General features: G+C 50.3%; 2 protein-coding genes and 9 non-coding genes across 13 annotated transcripts; 8 read left to right on the forward strand and 3 right to left on the reverse strand.

Annotated features, from left to right (window-relative positions):
* Positions 1 to 1,007: 1,007 nt before the first annotated feature.
* LOC117594185 lies at positions 1,008 to 1,125 on the forward strand. The gene has a single exon (XR_004575549.1). It is a non-coding gene; the product is annotated as a U5 spliceosomal RNA (small nuclear RNA).
* A 124-nt stretch (positions 1,126 to 1,249) lies between these two features.
* On the reverse strand, positions 1,250 to 1,356 carry LOC117594187. Its single transcript, XR_004575551.1, has one exon. It is a non-coding gene; the product is annotated as a U6 spliceosomal RNA (small nuclear RNA).
* A 173-nt stretch (positions 1,357 to 1,529) lies between these two features.
* Positions 1,530 to 1,722, forward strand: LOC117594184. Its single transcript, XR_004575547.1, has one exon. It is a non-coding gene; the product is annotated as a U2 spliceosomal RNA (small nuclear RNA).
* Positions 1,723 to 2,734: 1,012 nt separating this feature from the next.
* Positions 2,735 to 2,852, forward strand: LOC117594186. The gene has a single exon (XR_004575550.1). It is a non-coding gene; the product is annotated as a U5 spliceosomal RNA (small nuclear RNA).
* Positions 2,853 to 2,976: 124 nt separating this feature from the next.
* Positions 2,977 to 3,083, reverse strand: LOC117594189. The gene has a single exon (XR_004575553.1). It is a non-coding gene; the product is annotated as a U6 spliceosomal RNA (small nuclear RNA).
* Positions 3,084 to 3,256: 173 nt separating this feature from the next.
* Positions 3,257 to 3,449, forward strand: LOC114839902. The gene has a single exon (XR_004575548.1). It is a non-coding gene; the product is annotated as a U2 spliceosomal RNA (small nuclear RNA).
* A 1,020-nt stretch (positions 3,450 to 4,469) lies between these two features.
* Positions 4,470 to 4,587, forward strand: LOC114839918. Its single transcript, XR_003782265.1, has one exon. It is a non-coding gene; the product is annotated as a U5 spliceosomal RNA (small nuclear RNA).
* A 124-nt stretch (positions 4,588 to 4,711) lies between these two features.
* LOC114835754 lies at positions 4,712 to 4,818 on the reverse strand. The gene has a single exon (XR_003779523.2). It is a non-coding gene; the product is annotated as a U6 spliceosomal RNA (small nuclear RNA).
* Positions 4,819 to 4,991: 173 nt separating this feature from the next.
* On the forward strand, positions 4,992 to 5,184 carry LOC114835750. The gene has a single exon (XR_003779521.2). It is a non-coding gene; the product is annotated as a U2 spliceosomal RNA (small nuclear RNA).
* A 7,396-nt stretch (positions 5,185 to 12,580) lies between these two features.
* Positions 12,581 to 15,512, forward strand: LOC117594178. Of its 3 annotated transcripts, none has more exons than XM_034291275.1 (7): positions 12,581 to 12,778; positions 13,593 to 14,119; positions 14,225 to 14,362; positions 14,454 to 14,560; positions 14,637 to 14,732; positions 14,840 to 14,860; positions 15,429 to 15,512. In XM_034291275.1, exons 2-6 carry the CDS (start codon positions 13,593 to 13,595, stop codon positions 14,857 to 14,859), a joined length of 888 nt encoding a protein of 295 aa, XP_034147166.1. In that variant the 5' UTR covers positions 12,581 to 12,778; the 3' UTR covers position 14,860; positions 15,429 to 15,512. The 3 variants fall into 3 exon arrangements, with proteins under 3 accessions (XP_034147166.1, XP_034147167.1, XP_034147165.1); XM_034291276.1 differs by having other exon boundaries at positions 14,840 to 14,871; positions 15,429 to 15,475; XM_034291274.1 differs by lacking the exons at positions 14,840 to 14,860; positions 15,429 to 15,512 and having other exon boundaries at positions 14,637 to 14,778.
* LOC114830039 lies at positions 15,407 to 20,637 on the forward strand. Its single transcript, XM_034291273.1, has 9 exons — positions 15,407 to 15,586; positions 15,693 to 16,144; positions 16,256 to 16,580; positions 16,778 to 17,582; positions 17,672 to 17,881; positions 17,973 to 18,313; positions 18,431 to 18,693; positions 18,790 to 19,038; positions 19,148 to 20,637. Exons 1-9 carry the CDS (start codon positions 15,413 to 15,415, stop codon positions 19,725 to 19,727), a joined length of 3,399 nt encoding a protein of 1,132 aa, XP_034147164.1. The 5' UTR covers positions 15,407 to 15,412; the 3' UTR covers positions 19,728 to 20,637.
* The last annotated feature ends 84 nt before the right edge of the window (positions 20,638 to 20,721 follow it).

The following is a 20,721-nucleotide window of genomic DNA, read 5'->3' on the forward strand; positions in this document are numbered from 1 at the left end:
CTCGTTTCCTGTCAAAGAGAAGAAGGACACCGCTAACCTTCACCCCACCTAAAAGCGCTTAACAAGCAAGCTAACAGGACAAAGAGCGTTTGGGAACTTGGTGCTAACACTTTTTTCTGGTGTTCTCACTGTTTAACTTGGAAAAAGGGAAAAAAGGTCAAGAGACTGTGTGTGTGTGTGTGTGTGTGTGTGTGTGTGTGTGTGTGTGTGTGTGTGTGTGTGTGTGTGTGTGTGTGTGTGTGTGTGTGTGTGTGTGTGTGTGTGTGTGTGTGTGTGTGTGTCTGTGTGTCTGTGTGTCTGTGTCTGTGTGTCTGTGTGTCTGTGTGTCTGTGTCTGTCTGTGTGACTGTGTGTCTTTGTGTCTGTGTGTCTGTGTGACTGTGTGTCTGTGTGACTGTGTGTCTGTGTGACTGTGTCTGTGTCTGTGTCTGTGTGTCTGTGTCTGTGTGTGTGGTTTATTTTTGTGTCTTTCCATCTGGTTTCAAATCCACAGGCAACATTACATGTTAACCACTATATCAACTCCAAAGTAGAATTGTGAACTCTCTCCCTTACTTAGCAAGCTAGCATTAGCAAGAGCACTTGCGAACTAGGTGCGTGCGAGGCGCTTTTTCGGCCTCTTTCAGTTTTCCCTCCATTTTACTTAAAAAAAAAACAAAAAAAAAAAAAAACGATAAAGGTCAGGAGGCCATGTGTCTGGCTGGCAGGCTGGCTGGCTTCATGCCTGGCTGCCTGCCTGCCTGCCTGCCTGGCTGCCTGCCTGCCTGCCTGCCTGGCTGCCTGGCTGCCTGGCTGCCTGCCTGCCTGCCTGCCTGCCTGGCTGCCTGCCTGCCTGCCTGGCTGCCTGCCTGCCTGCCTGCCTGCCTGCCTGGCTGCCTGCCTGCCTGCCTGCCTGCCTGGCTGCCTGCCTGCCTGCCTGGCTGCGACAGTGTCCGAGCTGGCAAACCCACGAGACTCTGGGACGGAATATAACAAGTGTACCCGGATTCTAGGCCTCCGACCAGCATACAACTCTGGTTTCTCTTCAATCACGCACAAGTTTTTCGCCTTTTACTAAAGACTTCCGTGGAGAGCAACGCTTACGAGTTCAACGTATTTTTGGACGGGCTTTGCTCCCGGCAGAGCCCCATACCTTGTTTGAAGAGAAATTGGCGCGGCGTACGCAGAACGGCCGCTAGGTCCGCTGCTGTCTTTGCCGCTCGTCCGGCTTTGATTGACGGATCTCCTCGGTTGCGGCCCGCCGGGGGGTGGAAAATATGGAGCGCTTCACGGATTTGCGTGTCATCCTTTCGCAGGGGCCATGCTAATCTTCTCTGTATCGATCCAATTTTAGTATATGTGCTGCCGAAGCGAGCACATGGAGTGTGGGCGTAGCCAAGCTTTTGTTTGACGCCGTTTGTTGAACACGTGGAACCTCGCGGTCTTTGGGGCGGGCGGGGGATGACAGAGGGTGTAGCCGGAATTGTCCCGCACGCAAGGAAGCCCCGGGGTCCCGGGGGTCCGGCGTCAGCGGCTTTCCTTTCTGGGGTTATCGCTTCTCGGCCTTTTGGCTAAGATCAAGTGTAGTATCTGTTCTTATCAGTTTAATATCTGATATGTCCCCCATCGGGGGACTATACATATTAAATGGATTTTTCGAACAGGGAGTCGGAAGCGGGGCTTGCTCCGTCCGCTCCACGCATCGACTCGGTATTGCAGTACCTCCGAGAACGGTGCACCCTCTGTTTCCTGTCAAAGAGAAGAAGGACACCGCTAACCTTCACCCCACCTAAAAGCGCTTAACAAGCAAGCTAACAGGACAAAGAGCGTTTGGGAACTTGGTGCTAACACTTTTTTCTGGTGTTCTCACTGTTTAACTTGGAAAAAGGGAAAAAAGGTCAAGAGACTGTGTGTGTGTGTGTGTGTGTGTGTGTGTGTGTGTGTGTGTGTGTGTGTGTGTGTGTGTGTGTGTGTGTGTGTGTGTGTGTGTGTGTGTGTGTGTGTGTGTGTGTGTGTGTGTGTGTCTGTGTGTCTGTGTGTCTGTGTCTGTGTGTCTGTGTGTCTGTGTGTCTGTGTGTCTGTCTGTGTGACTGTGTGTCTTTGTGTCTGTGTGTCTGTGTGACTGTGTGTCTGTGTGACTGTGTGTCTGTGTGACTGTGTCTGTGTCTGTGTCTGTGTGTCTGTGTCTGTGTGTGTGGTTTATTTTTGTGTCTTTCCATCTGGTTTCAAATCCACAGGCAACATTACATGTTAACCACTATATCAACTCCAAAGTAGAATTGTGAACTCTCTCCCTTACTTAGCAAGCTAGCATTAGCAAGAGCACTTGCGAACTAGGTGCGTGCGAGGCGCTTTTTCGGCCTCTTTCAGTTTTCCCTCCATTTTACTTAAAAAAAAAACAAAAAAAAAAAAAAACGATAAAGGTCAGGAGGCCATGTGTCTGGCTGGCAGGCTGGCTGGCTTCATGCCTGGCTGCCTGCCTGCCTGCCTGCCTGGCTGCCTGCCTGCCTGCCTGCCTGGCTGCCTGGCTGCCTGGCTGCCTGCCTGCCTGCCTGCCTGCCTGCCTGCCTGCCTGCCTGCCTGCCTGCCTGCCTGCCTGCCTGCCTGCCTGCCTGCCTGGCTGCCTGCCTGCCTGCCTGCCTGCCTGGCTGCCTGCCTGCCTGCCTGGCTGCGACAGTGTCCGAGCTGGCAAACCCACGAGACTCTGGGACGGAATATAACAAGTGTACCCGGATTCTAGGCCTCCGACCAGCATACAACTCTGGTTTCTCTTCAATCACGCACAAGTTTTTCGCCTTTTACTAAAGACTTCCGTGGAGAGCAACGCTTACGAGTTCAACGTATTTTTGGACGGGCTTTGCTCCCGGCAGAGCCCCATACCTTGTTTGAAGAGAAATTGGCGCGGCGTACGCAGAACGGCCGCTAGGTCCGCTGCTGTCTTTGCCGCTCGTCCGGCTTTGATTGACGGATCTCCTCGGTTGCGGCCCGCCGGGGGGTGGAAAATATGGAGCGCTTCACGGATTTGCGTGTCATCCTTTCGCAGGGGCCATGCTAATCTTCTCTGTATCGATCCAATTTTAGTATATGTGCTGCCGAAGCGAGCACATGGAGTGTGGGCGTAGCCAAGCTTTTGTTTGACGCCGTTTGTTGAACACGTGGAACCTCGCGGTCTTTGGGGCGGGCGGGGGATGACAGAGGGTGTAGCCGGAATTGTCCCGCACGCAAGGAAGCCCCGGGGTCCCGGGGGTCCGGCGTCAGCGGCTTTCCTTTCTGGGGTTATCGCTTCTCGGCCTTTTGGCTAAGATCAAGTGTAGTATCTGTTCTTATCAGTTTAATATCTGATATGTCCCCCATCGGGGGACTATACATATTAAATGGATTTTTCGAACAGGGAGTCGGAAGCGGGGCTTGCTCCGTCCGCTCCACGCATCGACTCGGTATTGCAGTACCTCCGAGAACGGTGCACCCTCTGTTTCCTGTCAAAGAGAAGAAGGACACCGCTAACCTTCACCCCACCTAAAAGCGCTTAACAAGCAAGCTAACAGGACAAAGAGCGTTTGGGAACTTGGTGCTAACACTTTTTTCTGGTGTTCTCACTGTTTAACTTGGAAAAAGGGAAAAAAGGTCAAGAGACTGTGTGTGTGTGTGTGTGTGTGTGTGTGTGTGTGTGTGTGTGTGTGTGTGTGTGTGTGTGTGTGTGTGTGTGTGTGTGTGTGTGTGTGTGTGTGTGTGTGTGTGTGTGTGTGTGTGTCTGTGTGTCTGTGTGTCTGTGTCTGTGTGTCTGTGTGTCTGTGTGTCTGTGTGTCTGTCTGTGTGACTGTGTGTCTTTGTGTCTGTGTGTCTGTGTGACTGTGTGTCTGTGTGACTGTGTGTCTGTGTGACTGTGTCTGTGTCTGTGTCTGTGTGTCTGTGTCTGTGTGTGTGGTTTATTTTTGTGTCTTTCCATCTGGTTTCAAATCCACAGGCAACATTACATGTTAACCACTATATCAACTCCAAAGTAGAATTGTGAACTCTCTCCCTTACTTAGCAAGCTAGCATTAGCAAGAGCACTTGCGAACTAGGTGCGTGCGAGGCGCTTTTTCGGCCTCTTTCAGTTTTCCCTCCATTTTACTTAAAAAAAAAACAAAAAAAAAAAAAAACGATAAAGGTCAGGAGGCCATGTGTCTGGCTGGCAGGCTGGCTGGCTTCATGCCTGGCTGCCTGCCTGCCTGCCTGCCTGGCTGCCTGCCTGCCTGCCTGCCTGGCTGCCTGGCTGCCTGGCTGCCTGGCTGCCTGCCTGCCTGCCTGCCTGCCTGGCTGCCTGCCTGCCTGCCTGGCTGCCTGCCTGCCTGCCTGCCTGCCTGCCTGCCTGGCTGCCTGCCTGCCTGCCTGCCTGCCTGGCTGCCTGCCTGCCTGCCTGGCTGCGACAGTGTCCGAGCTGGCAAACCCACGAGACTCTGGGACGGAATATAACAAGTGTACCCGGATTCTAGGCCTCCGACCAGCATACAACTCTGGTTTCTCTTCAATCACGCACAAGTTTTTCGCCTTTTACTAAAGACTTCCGTGGAGAGCAACGCTTACGAGTTCAACGTATTTTTGGACGGGCTTTGCTCCCGGCAGAGCCCCATACCTTGTTTGAAGAGAAATTGGCGCGGCGTACGCAGAACGGCCGCTAGGTCCGCTGCTGTCTTTGCCGCTCGTCCGGCTTTGATTGACGGATCTCCTCGGTTGCGGCCCGCCGGGGGGTGGAAAATATGGAGCGCTTCACGGATTTGCGTGTCATCCTTTCGCAGGGGCCATGCTAATCTTCTCTGTATCGATCCAATTTTAGTATATGTGCTGCCGAAGCGAGCACATGGAGTGTGGGCGTAGCCAAGCTTTTGTTTGACGCCGTTTGTTGAACACGTGGAACCTCGCGGTCTTTGGGGCGGGCGGGGGATGACAGAGGGTGTAGCCGGAATTGTCCCGCACGCAAGGAAGCCCCGGGGTCCCGGGGGTCCGGCGTCAGCGGCTTTCCTTTCTGGGGTTATCGCTTCTCGGCCTTTTGGCTAAGATCAAGTGTAGTATCTGTTCTTATCAGTTTAATATCTGATATGTCCCCCATCGGGGGACTATACATATTAAATGGATTTTTCGAACAGGGAGTCGGAAGCGGGGCTTGCTCCGTCCGCTCCACGCATCGACTCGGTATTGCAGTACCTCCGAGAACGGTGCACCCTCTGTTTCCTGTCAAAGAGAAGAAGGACACCGCTAACCTTCACCCCACCTAAAAGCGCTTAACAAGCAAGCTAACAGGACAAAGAGCGTTTGGGAACTTGGTGCTAACACTTTTTTCTGGTGTTCTCACTGTTTAACTTGGAAAAAGGGAAAAAAGGTCAAGAGACTGTGTGTGTGTGTGTGTGTGTGTGTGTGTGTGTGTGTGTGTGTGTGTGTGTGTGTGTGTGTGTGTGTGTGTGTGTGTGTGTGTGTGTGTGTGTGTGTGTGTGTGTGTGTGTGTGTGTGTCTGTGTGTCTGTGTGTCTGTGTCTGTGTGTCTGTGTGTCTGTGTGTCTGTGTGTCTGTCTGTGTGACTGTGTGTCTTTGTGTCTGTGTGTCTGTGTGACTGTGTGTCTGTGTGACTGTGTGTCTGTGTGACTGTGTCTGTGTCTGTGTCTGTGTGTCTGTGTCTGTGTGTGTGGTTTATTTTTGTGTCTTTCCATCTGGTTTCAAATCCACAGGCAACATTACATGTTAACCACTATATCAACTCCAAAGTAGAATTGTGAACTCTCTCCCTTACTTAGCAAGCTAGCATTAGCAAGAGCACTTGCGAACTAGGTGCGTGCGAGGCGCTTTTTCGGCCTCTTTCAGTTTTCCCTCCATTTTACTTAAAAAAAAAACAAAAAAAAAAAAAAACGATAAAGGTCAGGAGGCCATGTGTCTGGCTGGCAGGCTGGCTGGCTTCATGCCTGGCTGCCTGCCTGCCTGCCTGCCTGGCTGCCTGCCTGCCTGGCTGCCTGGCTGCCTGGCTGCCTGGCTGCCTGCCTGCCTGCCTGCCTGCCTGCCTGCCTGCCTGGCTGCCTGCCTGCCTGCCTGCCTGCCTGCCTGCCTGCCTGCCTGCCTGCCTGCCTGCCTGCCTGCCTGCCTGGCTGCCTGCCTGCCTGCCTGGCTGCGACAGTGTCCGAGCTGGCAAACCCACGAGACTCTGGGACGGAATATAACAAGTGTACCCGGATTCTAGGCCTCCGACCAGCATACAACTCTGGTTTCTCTTCATCACCACTAGTTGGTGGGGAGGAGCCTAATGCGTATCGCCTCTCTTCTTTCCCTCCCTTTTGCTCTTGCTTCTCTTTCCCTCCTTTTTCTATACTTTTCTTTCTTCGACAGACTGAGGGACTGTACCAGTAACAGTGGCTTGACCGCGGCTGGTGCAGTTCCCTCAGTCTACCGACAAGGCCGGCAAAGAAGGACTGGGGAGGACAGGAGGGTAACAGTGGCTTGACCGCGGCCCTCCTAGAATCCCCAGTCCACGGATCACCCCGGACCTAAGAAGGACTCAAGAAAAGGGAAGGCCTTTAACGCCAAGAACCCCTTGGTCCACGGACAAGGCCCGGAACGGACCAAGCAGCCAAGACCAAGCCAGGACCCGCAGCTACCGAGAACATCTGAGGACAGCCGGAGTCCTGAGAAGCCTGACTTCCTTCCATCTAAAGGAAAGTTTTCATTTCCATACCCTCCCTTTTCAATAATCTCCTCAACCCCCACATTTCAAACCTCACCAAAACTCCTCTCCCCCCTCCTCTCCCCCCTCCTCCCCCCCTTTTTTCCCTTTCCCCCTTTCCTTACCCTACAGCCCCAACACGACCGGAACCATGGACCGCACCATCCGAAGACACAACGCCGTCAGAATGATCAGAAAAAGACAAAGCGAAGAACAACCACCGATGCAGAGACTGGAGTTTAGCAGATCGGTTATCCAGCACGAGCTAGGCTATTCCCCTGGGGATTTAAATTGTCTGTTTAAGCTGCCGGGCCCACGAGAAACTTTTGAGATTAGCTTTAAGACACCGGAACATTTAGCATTATTTTGGCACAAGACTAGGCAAGATACACACAGCAACATCTTAAATAAATTTCACATAGAACCAATCACCGAACCAGATAGGAAAACAGTTACCATCATCTTCTACAACGAGACAGTCACAGAATACGACATACGCACATGGTTAGCACGACACGCACAGGTAGATTCCGACGTCCGACAGATCCGGGACGAGGACGGGATATGGACAGGGGCGAGAAAATGCAATATCACGCTCAGACGGGACCCAGCTGGAACCATCAAACACCTGCCCAGTACCATCATGCTTGGGAACAACAGGGGGCAGGTGTTTTACTACGGTATGCCAAAATTGTGCAGGAACTGCGGGGCAACAGGGCACCTCGCAGCAAACTGCACAGTAATCCGGTGCAAGAACTGTGGAGACGAACATTTCACCAAGGACTGCACAGAGCAAAGGAAGTGCAACCTCTGCGGGAACGAGGGGCATGTTTTCAGAAACTGCCCAACCTCATATGCCAACAGGACTCGTTCCCAAAGAGGGGCACAACCGGAGCCAACACCAACGTCAGAAGACCCAGCACCACAGCACAGTACACCCCAAGAACCAGCACCAACACACGACCCAGAAACACCCATTGTACCGGAACTACCCACTGCACCAGAAACAGTACCTTCACCGGAATTAATACCAGCCCTATCATCATCATCATCATCATCATCATCAGAAGACGACAATAGTGACAATTCAGACAGACCAGAACACCACAACGACGACACGACAGCCAATACCATGTCCAGCCTTGGGTCCCCGGTATCGCCCTTGTCCATATCCCTTCCCGCCCCGGACTATCCACACTCACTGCCACTATTCACAGAATTTGAACACACTCAGGACCCCAGTAGCCATGCCACACCAGAAACCAGACTGACAATAAAAAGCGAAACAGAAGAAACAGAAATCACCCACCCCCCCGAAGACGAAGAACAACTGAACCAGAACACTCCACAACAATCAGTCACCCCCAAAGAACAACGTCCCAAAAGAAAAATGGAAACTTACAGCAACCACAAGCAAAAAATCAAACACTAACGACTCACCGCCACCTCAAGAACCCCCATTCACCCAGTTAACTCGTCCCACACCTCACATCCCTGTAGCCACCCTCCCCATATATACACGAGCACAGGTCACTACCACAGCACACCCACACACAGGTAGGAATATTTCGAGTGGGCCCGAGCATGCTGACAGACAAGGGGAGGGCAGTACAGTTAGTGGTACGCCATCCACGCTATGTCAAGAAGGGGGGTCCCTCTCAGAGTGAAGAACAACACCGACACACCACATAGTCAGCCATGGGCCGGTCGCAGTACTACACCCTACCTACCATACTCATGGCGCTGTCCATTACACTTACTTCTGTCAACGTCAGGTCCATCCATGATCCACACAAACGGCTAGATGTCATCTCCCACCTTAAACAAATAAACACCGATATAATATTCCTTCAAGAATGCAACATACCCTTCAATACAGTTTATACTTACCTTGAGCAACAATGGAGCCCTGGCGACTCGACGTGGTCGGGGTCGAACGTCGCCAGGGCAGACGGAGTCGCTATCCTCTTAAAGAACCCAAACATACACTTCACAAAAATCACAAATACAGACCCAGGTAGACTCATAGTAGCAGAAATCTCATACCATAACATCACAGTTAAACTTATAAATGTATATGCACCTACTAACCAACGAGAACGTCTGTCATTTTTCAGAAAGCTGCGACCGGCCCTCCTAGGCAACCTTCCGGTCATCGTTGCAGGCGATTTCAACTGTGCGCTGCGGGATTTGGACCGTAGCCGCCCCCGGAACGACGGCTCAAGCAGGGAGCTCATTGCCATTATCAATGAACACCAATTACAAGATCTAGGCAGGGACCTGGTGCCCCGCTACACCTGGGTGAGTTCTGACGGTCAGTCCTTTTCCAGGATCGACCTCCTCCTCCTAGACCAAGACCTCACAGCAGAACACACCACATCAGCAGCCACTTTCTTTTCAGACCATAGACAACTCACCACCACTGTACACCTACCAGACAGACAGACAAATAGAGGGAAGGGACTTTGGAAATTAAACACTACACTACTGACTGACAGACTTAACATGCAATACATCACACACCTGGAAAATTGGACCTCTCTCCTTGACCTATTCGACTCCCCCATTGATTGGTGGGAGATGGTCAAGGAGAGAACCAAACACTTCTACATCAAAGCAGGCAAAACAAAGGCAAGATGCAAAAAGGAACAACTCACCAAACTAAACAGACGACTACAGAACCAGACAGAACTACAACAAGAAGGCTTCAATCTCTCAACTGAAATAGCAGTCACTAAACACAAACTGGCACTCATACATAGACAAGAACAGCAGAAAATCAAATACACAAGTAAAATCAAACACCTAGAGGACGACGAGAAATGCACAAAATACTTCTTCCAACACATCAGACGTAAAAAACAAACCATAGACACACTGAAGGACCACACCCAGACACCACAAACTGACGAACACACCATCACAGACATCATCACAGACTTTTACACCAACCTGTACGCGACAAAAAGCACAGACGATGACTTGATCGACGGACTTCTCCAACACATCACACCAGTACCTGACAAGGAGGAGGAGGGAGACCTGACACTGGAGGAGCTCACCCGGGCGATGCGGTCCCTAAGCACGGGTAAGACACCGGGTCCCGATGGGCTCCCTGCTGAGTTTTACATAACATTCTGGGAACATCTCAAAGTCTGCCTGGGGGCGGTCTACAATAGCATGTACAGGGAGGGTAAACTAGCACCCTCCATGACAGAGAGTGCAGTTACCCTCCTGTACAAGGGAAAAGGTGATGCCACTGAGCTCAGGAACTGGCGCCCCATCAGTCTCCTGGGCTCAGACTATAAGATCTTGGCAAAAACCCTTATGTACCGGTTACAGAGGTCACTCCCGCAGGCCGTTGGATCCGACCAGACTTGCGGTGCTCCGGGGAGGTCGGCTCTGGATAACCTCTCAGCTGTAAGGGACATTTTTGCTCACTCTGTCGAACGGTCTCAGCCCTTTTGTCTTTTCAACCTTGACCAGGAGAAGGCCTTCGACAGGGTGAGCCATCCTTACATGCTGAGAGTGATGGCCAGAATGAACCTCGCTCTCAGTCTCCGAAACTGGGTTTCAATTATCTACCGCAACAACACCAGCAAAATCCTAATTAATGGCACCCCCTCTGCACCCATACCCATGCACTCTGGTGTAAGGCAGGGCTGCCCACTGTCAGCCCTGCTATACACCATTGCCATAGAACCCCTACTGGTCAGCATACGTCACAACCCCCGCATCACTGGCTACCCTTTACCCGGAGCACACGGCATGACAGTCAAAACCCAGGCATACATGGATGACATTACCATCATCACGACAGACACAAAGTCCATCCCACACATCACGCACACAATCAACACTTTCTGCACAGCAACTGGGGCAATAGTGAACGGGACTAAGAGCGAGGTTTATGTAACACCGGACTGGCCAGCCGACCAGGTCCTGCCATACCCTGTAAAAGAAACCGTAAACATTCTGGGTGTTTGTTTTGGCAGGACCAACCCCGGACGCCGGAGCTGGAAGGACGCCCTTGCCAAGGTCAAAAAGAAAATCGCTGGCTGGCAGGGGCGATCCCTCACGATGACTGGGAAGGTCCTAGTCATTAAAGCCATTGTTTACCCGATCCTGGCATACATAGGTAAGGTTTTTCCGCCAAACATACACACAACAAGACATATCAACAAGACCATCTACAACTTCATCTGGGGCAGTGACCAGGAGCGGGTAAACAGGCTGACTATGTGGAAAAAAGAGAACAAAGGGGGTAAGGGGATCCCAAATATTCCACTCTACATAGCGGTGCAGGGCCTCAGCTACATCATCTCCAACATACGCAGACAGCACAATAAAGCCGGTTTTTTCCACACATTCTACTTCTCAACAATAATCAGACCATTGGGGCTCTGCACCCTTGACCATCGGACCCCTTACTCCTGGGACCCCCCTCTGCACTACAAAGCACTAAAATCCATTATCACCTCGCAACAGCTACACACCCACAAAAGTCAGGACTGGTCATTCAAAACACTTAGAAAATTCATCACGGACAGGGACACAGTTACACCGATACCAACATTAACTACCGAACAATGCACCACAGCCTGGACAAACATAGCTTCACCTGCACTCATGAACAGACACACGGACATAGCGTGGATGGCGGCCATACGCTGCCTCCCCACCCGGCATTTTATGCACAAAAGGGGAATAGCCAGAACCGACCAGTGCCCGCACGGCTGTAGAGAGATAGAAACCGAAGACCACATCCTCTGGCGGTGCAGGGTGGCAAAAAACATCTGGCTCATGACCTCTGCTCTCCTCACCAGGTTGACCGGCACGGCTGCGACGACCCTCCGGGGCATCCTCTTCGGACCACCAGCGGGACTCCAATCACCCCAGGAGAGGAACGCCTGGAGGGTCGTCAACGCCACAAAGCAAACCATTTGGGACACAAGGAACATAAAGGTTTTTCATAAACAGGACACTCTCCCCATCATCACTGCCAGAATCATCCGGAAAACCATCATCGATTACATCACCCTGGACACCCACCGACTTGGGCAAGACATCACCAACCGACAATGGAACATCAGCACCCCGAACGACATCATCATCACCCCCCCCGTCACCAACCTGCCCAACCCCACCACGGTGCCCCCAACCACAAATCCCAACACCAGCAGCCGAGCAGGGATCATGAGCCGCCACCTTGCACTCGACCCCTCCTACAGCCGTGCGAAGTACTGGACATTCCATCAACGATAGCCGATCTGCTACTCCACATGGACAGAAATACATACATACACATGTCAAACAGAATAACCATCACTTGTCACTTCAAACCGCCACTGTATTTACATTTCACCTTGCTTTGCCCTCCCTTATGTTCAGTGTACGTTCAAATGTTTTCTTTTTGTTTTTTTTAGCTTATTTATTTATTATTTCAAAATAACCAAATGACATGATGTACTTGTAAATATTTGATGTGATGAAAACATGATGTGAAAAGTAAAACTCAATAAAAGAGATTTTACTAAAGACTTCCGTGGAGAGCAACGCTTACGAGTTCAACGTATTTTTGGACGGGCTTTGCTCCCGGCAGAGCCCCATACCTTGTTTGAAGAGAAATTGGCGCGGCGTACGCAGAACGGCCGCTAGGTCCGCTGCTGTCTTTGCCGCTCGTCCGGCTTTGATTGACGGATCTCCTCGGTTGCGGCCCGCCGGGGGGTGGAAAATATGGAGCGCTTCACGGATTTGCGTGTCATCCTTTCGCTCAGTAGGGGCAGTTCTTCTCTGTCTCAATTGTCTCAATTATTTAGAAAAGACCGACAGGTCCGTCAGCCAATCCCAGTCATCACTTGTCTCAATTGTGAGAAAGCCACCAAAAAGTCAATGGAAAAGATAGGGCCTTGTCTCAAATAACCACGGGCCAATCTGTGTCTTCCTTTTCAGGTTTGGTCCAATCACAATCGCCCTTTGACTTAAGTCCCGGCTCCAACTTTGTTTCCCTCAGACTGACGGTAGCCATTACTCATTTACTGGATTTGTGAAACAACTCTGTGAAAAAGCTTTTTTGGAGCAAAAGGACATTCCTCATCTTTGCAAAAAAACGAAAGGTAAGTGTACACATATTACAACATGTATATTTCTGAGTGAGTGAGCGAGCGTTTTTGTTGATAGATTACATTTGACGTTATCTCAATTTGCCTCGCTAGCATTTGGCATGTTCAGCATGGAGCACAGTGGTACAGTATTGCTGGTTACAATCCTAATAATTTTATTTGTGTAAACACCTAACTGTGTGTTTGCTCAATCACCCAGGAAAGTGTGCACATGTTAGATGGCGATGTATGGCACCTATCAACAGTAACGTTAGCATAATTAGCGTCGCTATTCCTTAGCACCACTTGGCATGTTGTTGCACAGTACAGTATAGCTGGTTACAATCTCTAACTATTTTAATTTGTGTAAACACCCAAATATGTGTTTGGACAATCACCAAGGAAAGTGTACACATGTTTGTTTGCGACGTATGGCACATAGCAACATTCATGTTGACGCTAGTAACGTTAGCATCATTAGCGTTGGTACTCATCTGCACTTGGCATGTTCAGCCTGTAGCACATTAGAAAACTATAGCTGGTTAACCTCTCTAACTATTTTACTTGATGTTTCACCTTAATTTGTGTATGTGTAGTTAATGGGTTGATACATTTGTGTGAATGTCATGCAGGCTATGGTCTACAGTACAAGCCTAGTACAGTAACCTGTCACCTGTTTACATTCTGATTATTTTTTGCCAATGTTATTGTATTGTATCTTATGGGAGGTTTTCTATTCCCTGTACATTTTATGATTTCTAATGAATGGAAATTCTGCATTGTTAATTTTACTCTTATCCATATATATAATTTAACACTTGAATCCTAGATGGAAAACCCAACATTTAGAAAGAGGGGAAAGGAGCTGGCCATGCACGCCACGCCTGAGGCTCAGTCCATCAGGGCCAAGCCTGACCAGGCTGTGATTTGCAAGAAGCCGGAAGAATGTGAGGCAGAGGCCCGGGCCCGTGTCGTCTCAGAGGGTGGTGATGCTGATTCTGTGCTGCTGGTTCTGAGCCGCTATGCGGTTCAGTTCGGCGTGTACCGGGGTCAGACATTTAAGTGGCTCCTAGAGAATGACGTGGGCTGGGTTGTGGGGCTGGTGGCTAGCCATGAGCAGGAGCGTGAGCGCAGCGTCTCCACATCTCCACTGATGGTCCACAAGGACGCCTTGGCCCGCTATGCAAATCATTATATTGCCGTGAAGGAGGAAGTCAGGTTCCGGAGGGCATTCGTGGCTTCCAAACTAAAGGCCTCACAGCCTGGACAGGAGGGCCAAGCCCTTGTTGGGTTTCACAGGTACAGGGCAGAAACACTGCAGGACCTGTATGAGTCCCAGGACAAGGACCACATTGGGTGAGAACAGTCATTTGAATAACAATGTCATGCTGATATCAGGTTTTATTTTTTGTGATAATTGATTCATCTAATTTCTAATGAATATATCTATTTTTTAATCAGTTATGTCAACTGGCTGAGGAAGCAGACACCCCGGAATCCCGGGGACCCTATGGAAGCAGCCCTGAAATATATCAGGCGCCGTGACCAGGAGGCAGCTACACCCCCTTCTCCCCTTGCTGGGGTTAAGACAGCTTCAGGGTAAGTATTGGTATCAGTAAAGACGACCCGTTAAATAATTTTAAAAACTACAATGGTTATTTTATTCCCAACTGTTTGCTTGGTGTTAAAGGCCTCTTGGTGCAGCGGTCTCTGCATTTTTAGGGCAGCGTTCTGTGGCCCCAGGTCAACTGCAGTCAACGGTCAAGAAGATCCTTGCCAAAAAGACTGCAGTTCCCAGTAAGCGTTTTCAAATTGGAACAATGAGCTCTTTATGACTAAGACCACGTTTAACACCTTTCTATGTGTCGTAAAGGGGTGCCTGCTTCCAGACCAGCTCCGCGACCAGCTCTGCGACCCGTAGAGCCCTCGGATGCAGAGCTGGTTGCAGTTGCCATTGCCACCGAGGACTGTAAGTTGGTTGATACTTATCAATGAATATCAGGAAATGTATCTTTTTAATCGGATAAACATAATGTTGTATGTAATATAATGTCTTTCTGTTCGAATATTCATCAGACAAACGGTCCAGTGGATAAGGTAGGCTTTGGGTGAGAAACTCTGTACATATTCATGTACATCTAGAACGGCTTACTAGTTGCTGTTAATCCATATCCTGCCATGTGGCTGCACATTTCCTCTCATGGTGTCTAGCTCCGCCGCCTCACCCCGCTGTACCACCACCTCACCCCACCCCAGTATTCTTGATAAGAATGCTTAGTCCAGTACTTGCAGATTTCCTGGAATGTTGGTCTCCCCATAATTATTTTGTCTTTGGCTCTTGACTTTTTAAAGGTGTCATTCTCACATTGTGGAGATATTGTGCATGATATTAGACTTTTCTCCCACCCTCCTACGTGGCTAAAATGTTTGTCTTAATTTTTCTTTAGAACAACTTACATTACACTTTCGATTTGGGTCAACGTTGACACATTTACTTTCACACTTTTATCCCCTTCAGTTTCCTTGCTTTTCTGACCTCAACCTGTGCTTTGCTTAACTAATGTGAACTTGCTGAAATTAATATAATATTTAGTCTACATCTAATCTCCTCTACTAATACTTGGCCTGATATATGGATGAATTCTCTGTATGTATTGTTATGAAGCCTTGGACATAGAGGTCCCTGTTCCCCATTCCAACCAAACACCTACGGACCCACCCCAGGCCTCGCAGGATCCACCGGGAGCTGCTGTCCGGACCAAAGAGCAGGCTGTGCCACGGCAATCTTTCCCGTGTCCACCGCCTGCACATGCAAGTCCTGAGGTGAGTCTACCTATAACGGCGACGGTTCGGAAAGTAATTGGATATTCACAACTGTAAGCTACTAAAATTTTACTAGTCATTTTCTTGTCCTCTATCTAAAATGCAGCTGCTTCTTCCGGAGAGCTGGCGGGCAGTCCTCAACAAAGAGCAGCAGCAGTGGATCGGCCGTGCACTGTTCACCAGGAGTAGCACTGGGAGATCACAAGTTACCACAGAGTTGCGTCTGTGGTGGTACCCTCCCCAACCTCGGCTGATCTACAGTCAGCCACCCGCTTCGCCCGACCCCTTCTTTGCGTGTCCGCTGTTCCTCTGGATGCCACTGCGCATGTGGTCATTCAAGCTGACATGCACCCAGCCTGGGTGTAACACCCCTCTCACCAAGGCTGGGCTTTACAAGACCATCCGGAGGGTCTTGGATGTGAAGGGCTGGTACCTAATGGCTACAGAGTACCTGGAGTGCCCGAAGTGTAAAAAGAAGGTGGCGGGCTGGTCCCAGGACGTCTTGGGTCAGCTGGATCCTGCGCATCGCTGCCAGTTTCCAGCTATTCTGACCTACAAGTAAATATTTATAGTTTTTTGTTTTCACAGCTGAGAAGTGACAATTCAGTGTATTGTTCTTTGTCATTTTAAAAGGTACATTTACATCAAAAAAATATCCTCTCTCTCCAGGCTTTCCTGTGACCTTGCGGTGGTAGTGATGCTGAGGGAGCGCTCTTTGGGGAACAGTGCAACTCAGCTGTATAAGAAGCTGTGTGAGAGCCACAGCGAAGCCTGGATGCGACGGTCCATTCAGTACCTCGGCGAGTGCCAGCACTTCATGACCTCCGGAAACATCCGGCCACAATTTCCACCACTCCCGGAAATGCCAAAGGTCCCCTCACCGGTCTGGCTGCTGACAGTCTACAGCATGGACGTACTGTCACGGCTGGATGAGTTGAAGGCCAGGGTCACATCTGTCTTTGGGTCAATCTTAAAGATGGACTCCACAAAGAAGGTAACCAACTTTCATACCGTATTAAGTGTCACATGCCACGGTGTACTTTTTGGTCAATATTGTAAGCATACCACATTAGTTTGTAGTAGTTTTTAGTTTGTCTTTGCATTTTTAATAAAGAACACGTCATCTGCCAAAATGACCAATACCATGAAACACAATCTCACTCACACAATTGCTTTGTTTCTTGGTTTCAGGTGACCAATAAACTCGCCGGGGCAGCTTCCGACACAGCCGCCTGGGCCACGGATGTGGGCAACGAGCACGGGCAGGTCCTGAACTGCGTTCTCACTGCCGGTGAGGGCGAGGGCCTGCTCCGTATGGCGGCTGGGCTTATGGAGCGGTACCGACTCGCAGGCGTACCGCCCCCCGAGCTCATGTACGTGGACCGAGACTGTTGCTCTAGCGTCGGCGGATCCAAGACTGCTGCCATGTTTCCCGAGTGGGCCCAGATGGTGGTTCGTCTGGACATCTGGCACCTGATGCGGCGGTTCGCAGCAGGTGTTGTTTCTGAGAGCCACCAGCTGTACGGGGCCTTCATGCGACAGCTGTCCTCCAGCATTTTCGAATGGGATGCTGGGGATGTCCGTCGACTGCTGGAGGCCAAGCGGTCCGAGCTGGAGGGGAGGCGCGGGATGGTCGGTCTCACTGACGGGGAGGTCTACAGCCACCTCAGGAGGAAGGAAATGGCTCTTCACTGCCGCCGCCGCACGCGTGGAGCTGCAGAGACGGAGCTCCTCCTGATAGAGATGTTGGAGATCTTCAACAGTGAGAAGGGGCACGACACCCTGGGCATCCCGCTGCTGGATCCGGTTCGCATCCGAGCAATCTGGCAAGAGCAGAGGCGTCACCTCAAGTGCATCCAGGACCCTCCGAGTGTACAGCTGTACACCCAGACTGGCACAATCACCAAGGGCGGAGTGATTCTGCCAGTGTATCGCTGCGCGCGCGGCTCCACTTCTCTGGAGTCTTTTCACCTCCACCTCAACCGGTTCATTCCAGGTAATGAATTGTAATTATAGGTTTGTAACTACATTGACATGTGTACACTTCAGCGCTCTCTCTCACACATTGCGGTACTCTGTGTATAGGGAGCAGTGCCAGTGGAATGCATTTCCAGGCCTTCCTCCTGGATGGGCTGGTGAGGTGGAATGAGAACCGCGCCGCAGCAGCAAAGGAGGGAGAGAAGCAACCTCTGCTCTGCTACAGTGGCCACCTGCAGCACTTCCTCAACCAGCTCAGCCAATGCGTGCTTGGCTCAGGGCAGGTTGAGGACTTTACAAAGCCTGGCGTATACACAGGTATATCAACCACATAGTAATGTCAGTGTGGAAAGTGAGGCCTTGTTCATGTGGTTAGCTTTTTAACCTGAGCATTTCCATCACGTTACAGGGGAACTCATTGGGGTGGAGTACCTTTATGCCCAGACGAACAAAGTGCTGCAGGCCGTCAGCTTGGACCCCGACACTCCAGATGAGGCGGTTGCTGTCGAGGGACCCCTGGAGGATGAGGGCTTTGAGGAGGAGACTGAGGATGAGGACCCGACCATCCACCTCCCCGATCCTCCTCTTCCGGCCTCGTCCTCTACCTCAACAGCAGCAGCCCAGTCAGGCGATCGAGCTGACGCACCCGGGTCTGGGTCAGCCGGTCCAGCCACCCCCACCGACGACAACTGTCCTGAGGCCCGTGGCCATCAGAATTCCCCTCCCTCTAAGTTCTCACCAGGCTCTGATGTAAGGTTTGATTATAACTCGACAGAATAATTGTTTTAATGTTACATCCAACTTCACTATTTATGACATGATCACCTAAATGTTTCCTAAAAAGTTGGATTTATTTGTATCATTCAGGAGGAGTGCCAAGGCCCAGATGGCCAGCCGGGATACCAGCACGTCTGCAGGCTGGCAAAGGCTTTGGTAGAGGTGAGGGGTCTTCAGGGACTGTCGGATCGAAGGGTAGACACTCTGATAGGGCTGTGGTGTGCGCTACCGGAGCCTGACAAGGAGAGAGTGGTCTACCCTTCCCGGCACCAGGACAGGCTCGAGCGGGGGCGGTTCAAGGCAACCAAGGGGAAGTCCTTATCCGGAAAAGCTGGAAAGGAAAGCCTCGAACGGTATGCGGCTGCAGTAGCCTACAATCATTAGTTAAAAGGTTTCCGTTCCGTTGCCAACACTAACATGTATTTTTTGTTCATTTCTTTGTCTTTCAGTTGCTTTCTTGGACTGAACTCGGGTCCTGCAAATTGGCCGGGCGCAAGTCGCCTGGTGGAGGCCATATGCAGCCAGCTCTGTCGTCTTCACCCATGTGGCACGCAGTCCGGCGGCACCAAGAGGAGCAGGTGGGCGCTCATCTTGGCTGACTACGTGTCAATCAGAGAAGCAGTGCTGGACAGCCCGAGGTTGATGGCCCAGACCAACATCCAGCTGTACGAGCAAAGTCAAAGGACAATCTCACAGTGGTAAGATAACGATGACCATGAAACATAATTATTATGCTATGAGTTATTAACATTGTGATAATATTAGACAAAATGCGAGTAGATCTCATTTCCTCTTTCTGTCCGTCAGGTACAATCGACGACAGAAGGAGAGGGAGAAGACCGTCCTGGAACAGGGTGTGGTATTCCACCGTGTGCCGTGCGTTGCTGCCGAGCCTCTCTCTGCACCCAGGCCGTCAACCATCTCCCGGCCACCTCCGGAACTACGGCCCTTTGTTTTTGCAGGGCCGAATGACCTTTCACGCCAGGCCACCAAACGAGGAAGGCCCGCCCAGGTGCCGTCTCTTTCAGCCCCACAGCTAATTACCGCCCCTCCCCAGCAGCAGCCCTGCTTTCTCCCAGGCTCCTCCCAGGACCCTCCGCACCTTACACCAATACCCCCACCGCCCCTGATCGTGCCACGGTCAACAGCTTTCCGGAGGAGGAAAAAAGCTGAGGCGGAAGCCGCGGCTGGGGTGTCAGGGTGTCCTGGGAAGAAGAGAAAGCAGGGGGACTACAAGTGTAGTAAGTGCGGACAACCGAAGAGGAAAGAGACTGGTCACAGCCAATACGGGTCCGTATCTTTCTGCTCTGCAGCTGGGGGGAAGACTGTTGAAGAGTGGCTGGCAGAGATGAGAGACACTCACGGGCCAGGTGATAAAGGACACTGAGCCACTCGTTGGGTGGTTGTGGACGTTTCTTTTTGTAAATAGTTCACATTGTTCACCTCTACCAAGACCGAGACCTTGAAGCGGTGTAGAGGCTTGCGTGTGTCAATGACCCTCAGAGCATATGACTTCTGGACTCTTATGACAAACCAGTCTGAGGTGAGATACCAGACTAACGTCGGTCATTTCTCCTGTGTGTGGTCTTTCTCTCCACACTATGAATCATCCTCATCTTAAAACCAGACTTATTTGGACACTGCTGGACTGTGTTTTAACGGTGACATTTGTAATTCACCTTATTTCCATCCAATGTGTGAACCGAACAGTGTATAAAGGACTGCTGAGTAGAAGACTCATGACATGCAACAGAACTGTTTGATTGATATACTTTATTGTGAACAACTCAGTTTTATTGATTTGTCAAAGTTCCTTACAGACATGGAATTATTTCTTTTTTAAGTCCTCCTTTTCAATTTGATCTGAGAGCCCCCAAGGTTAATCACCTATACCATAACCTTAGCCAAACTGTCCTGTGGAAATGCTGGTATCCCCAAATGGGCCTTGGCACTGCTCCTGAAGGGGAAACAAGTAAAAGATTTTGAAGAAAGACTTGAATTACAGTACTTTTACTAAGTAGTTCATACCTGACCCTATGACTAAATCATTTTCAATCTAGACCTTTTATAGCGGATATTTAAACGGTACCATTCAATGTCATCAATAATCACAGTACACACATTGTTTTCTGATGTTCAGTATTGCCCTCTAGAACTGGAAATGTGAACTTGTGGGAAATTAATTCATACTTATTAATTGAATATTTTGTTAGAAGTCCTTTACTTTTCTATGGTCAACAATTGTTGCGCCTCTGATCCAGCTGATATGTGAGTCTCACAATAATTATACTAATAAACCTGAAATTAACTATTATTCAAACAACTGAAGTGTTTTACTTGTTAAATTGCATCTTGTAGAATTTGGAAGGCTTCTTGATATT

Source organism: Esox lucius, unplaced genomic scaffold (assembly GCF_011004845.1).
Source record: "Esox lucius isolate fEsoLuc1 unplaced genomic scaffold, fEsoLuc1.pri S26, whole genome shotgun sequence".
NCBI lineage: Eukaryota > Metazoa > Chordata > Actinopteri > Esociformes > Esocidae > Esox > Esox lucius.

Bases quoted from the DNA above. Each gene is read 5' to 3' on its own strand.
- LOC117594178 (XM_034291274.1), top strand. From the start codon at position 13,593: ATGGAAAACCCAACATTTAGAAAGAGGGGAAAGGAGCTGGCCATGCAC. The intron at 14,120-14,224 runs GTGAGAACAGTC...TTTTTTAATCAG, and splicing joins CAGGACAAGGACCACATTGG to TTATGTCAACTGGCTGAGGA. The intron at 14,363-14,453 runs GTAAGTATTGGT...TTGGTGTTAAAG, and splicing joins GGGGTTAAGACAGCTTCAGG to GCCTCTTGGTGCAGCGGTCT.
- LOC114830039 (XM_034291273.1), top strand. From the start codon at position 15,413: ATGTATTGTTATGAAGCCTTGGACATAGAGGTCCCTGTTCCCCATTCC. The intron at 16,581-16,777 runs GTAACCAACTTT...TCTTGGTTTCAG, and splicing joins AGATGGACTCCACAAAGAAG to GTGACCAATAAACTCGCCGG. The intron at 17,583-17,671 runs GTAATGAATTGT...CTCTGTGTATAG, and splicing joins CCTCAACCGGTTCATTCCAG to GGAGCAGTGCCAGTGGAATG.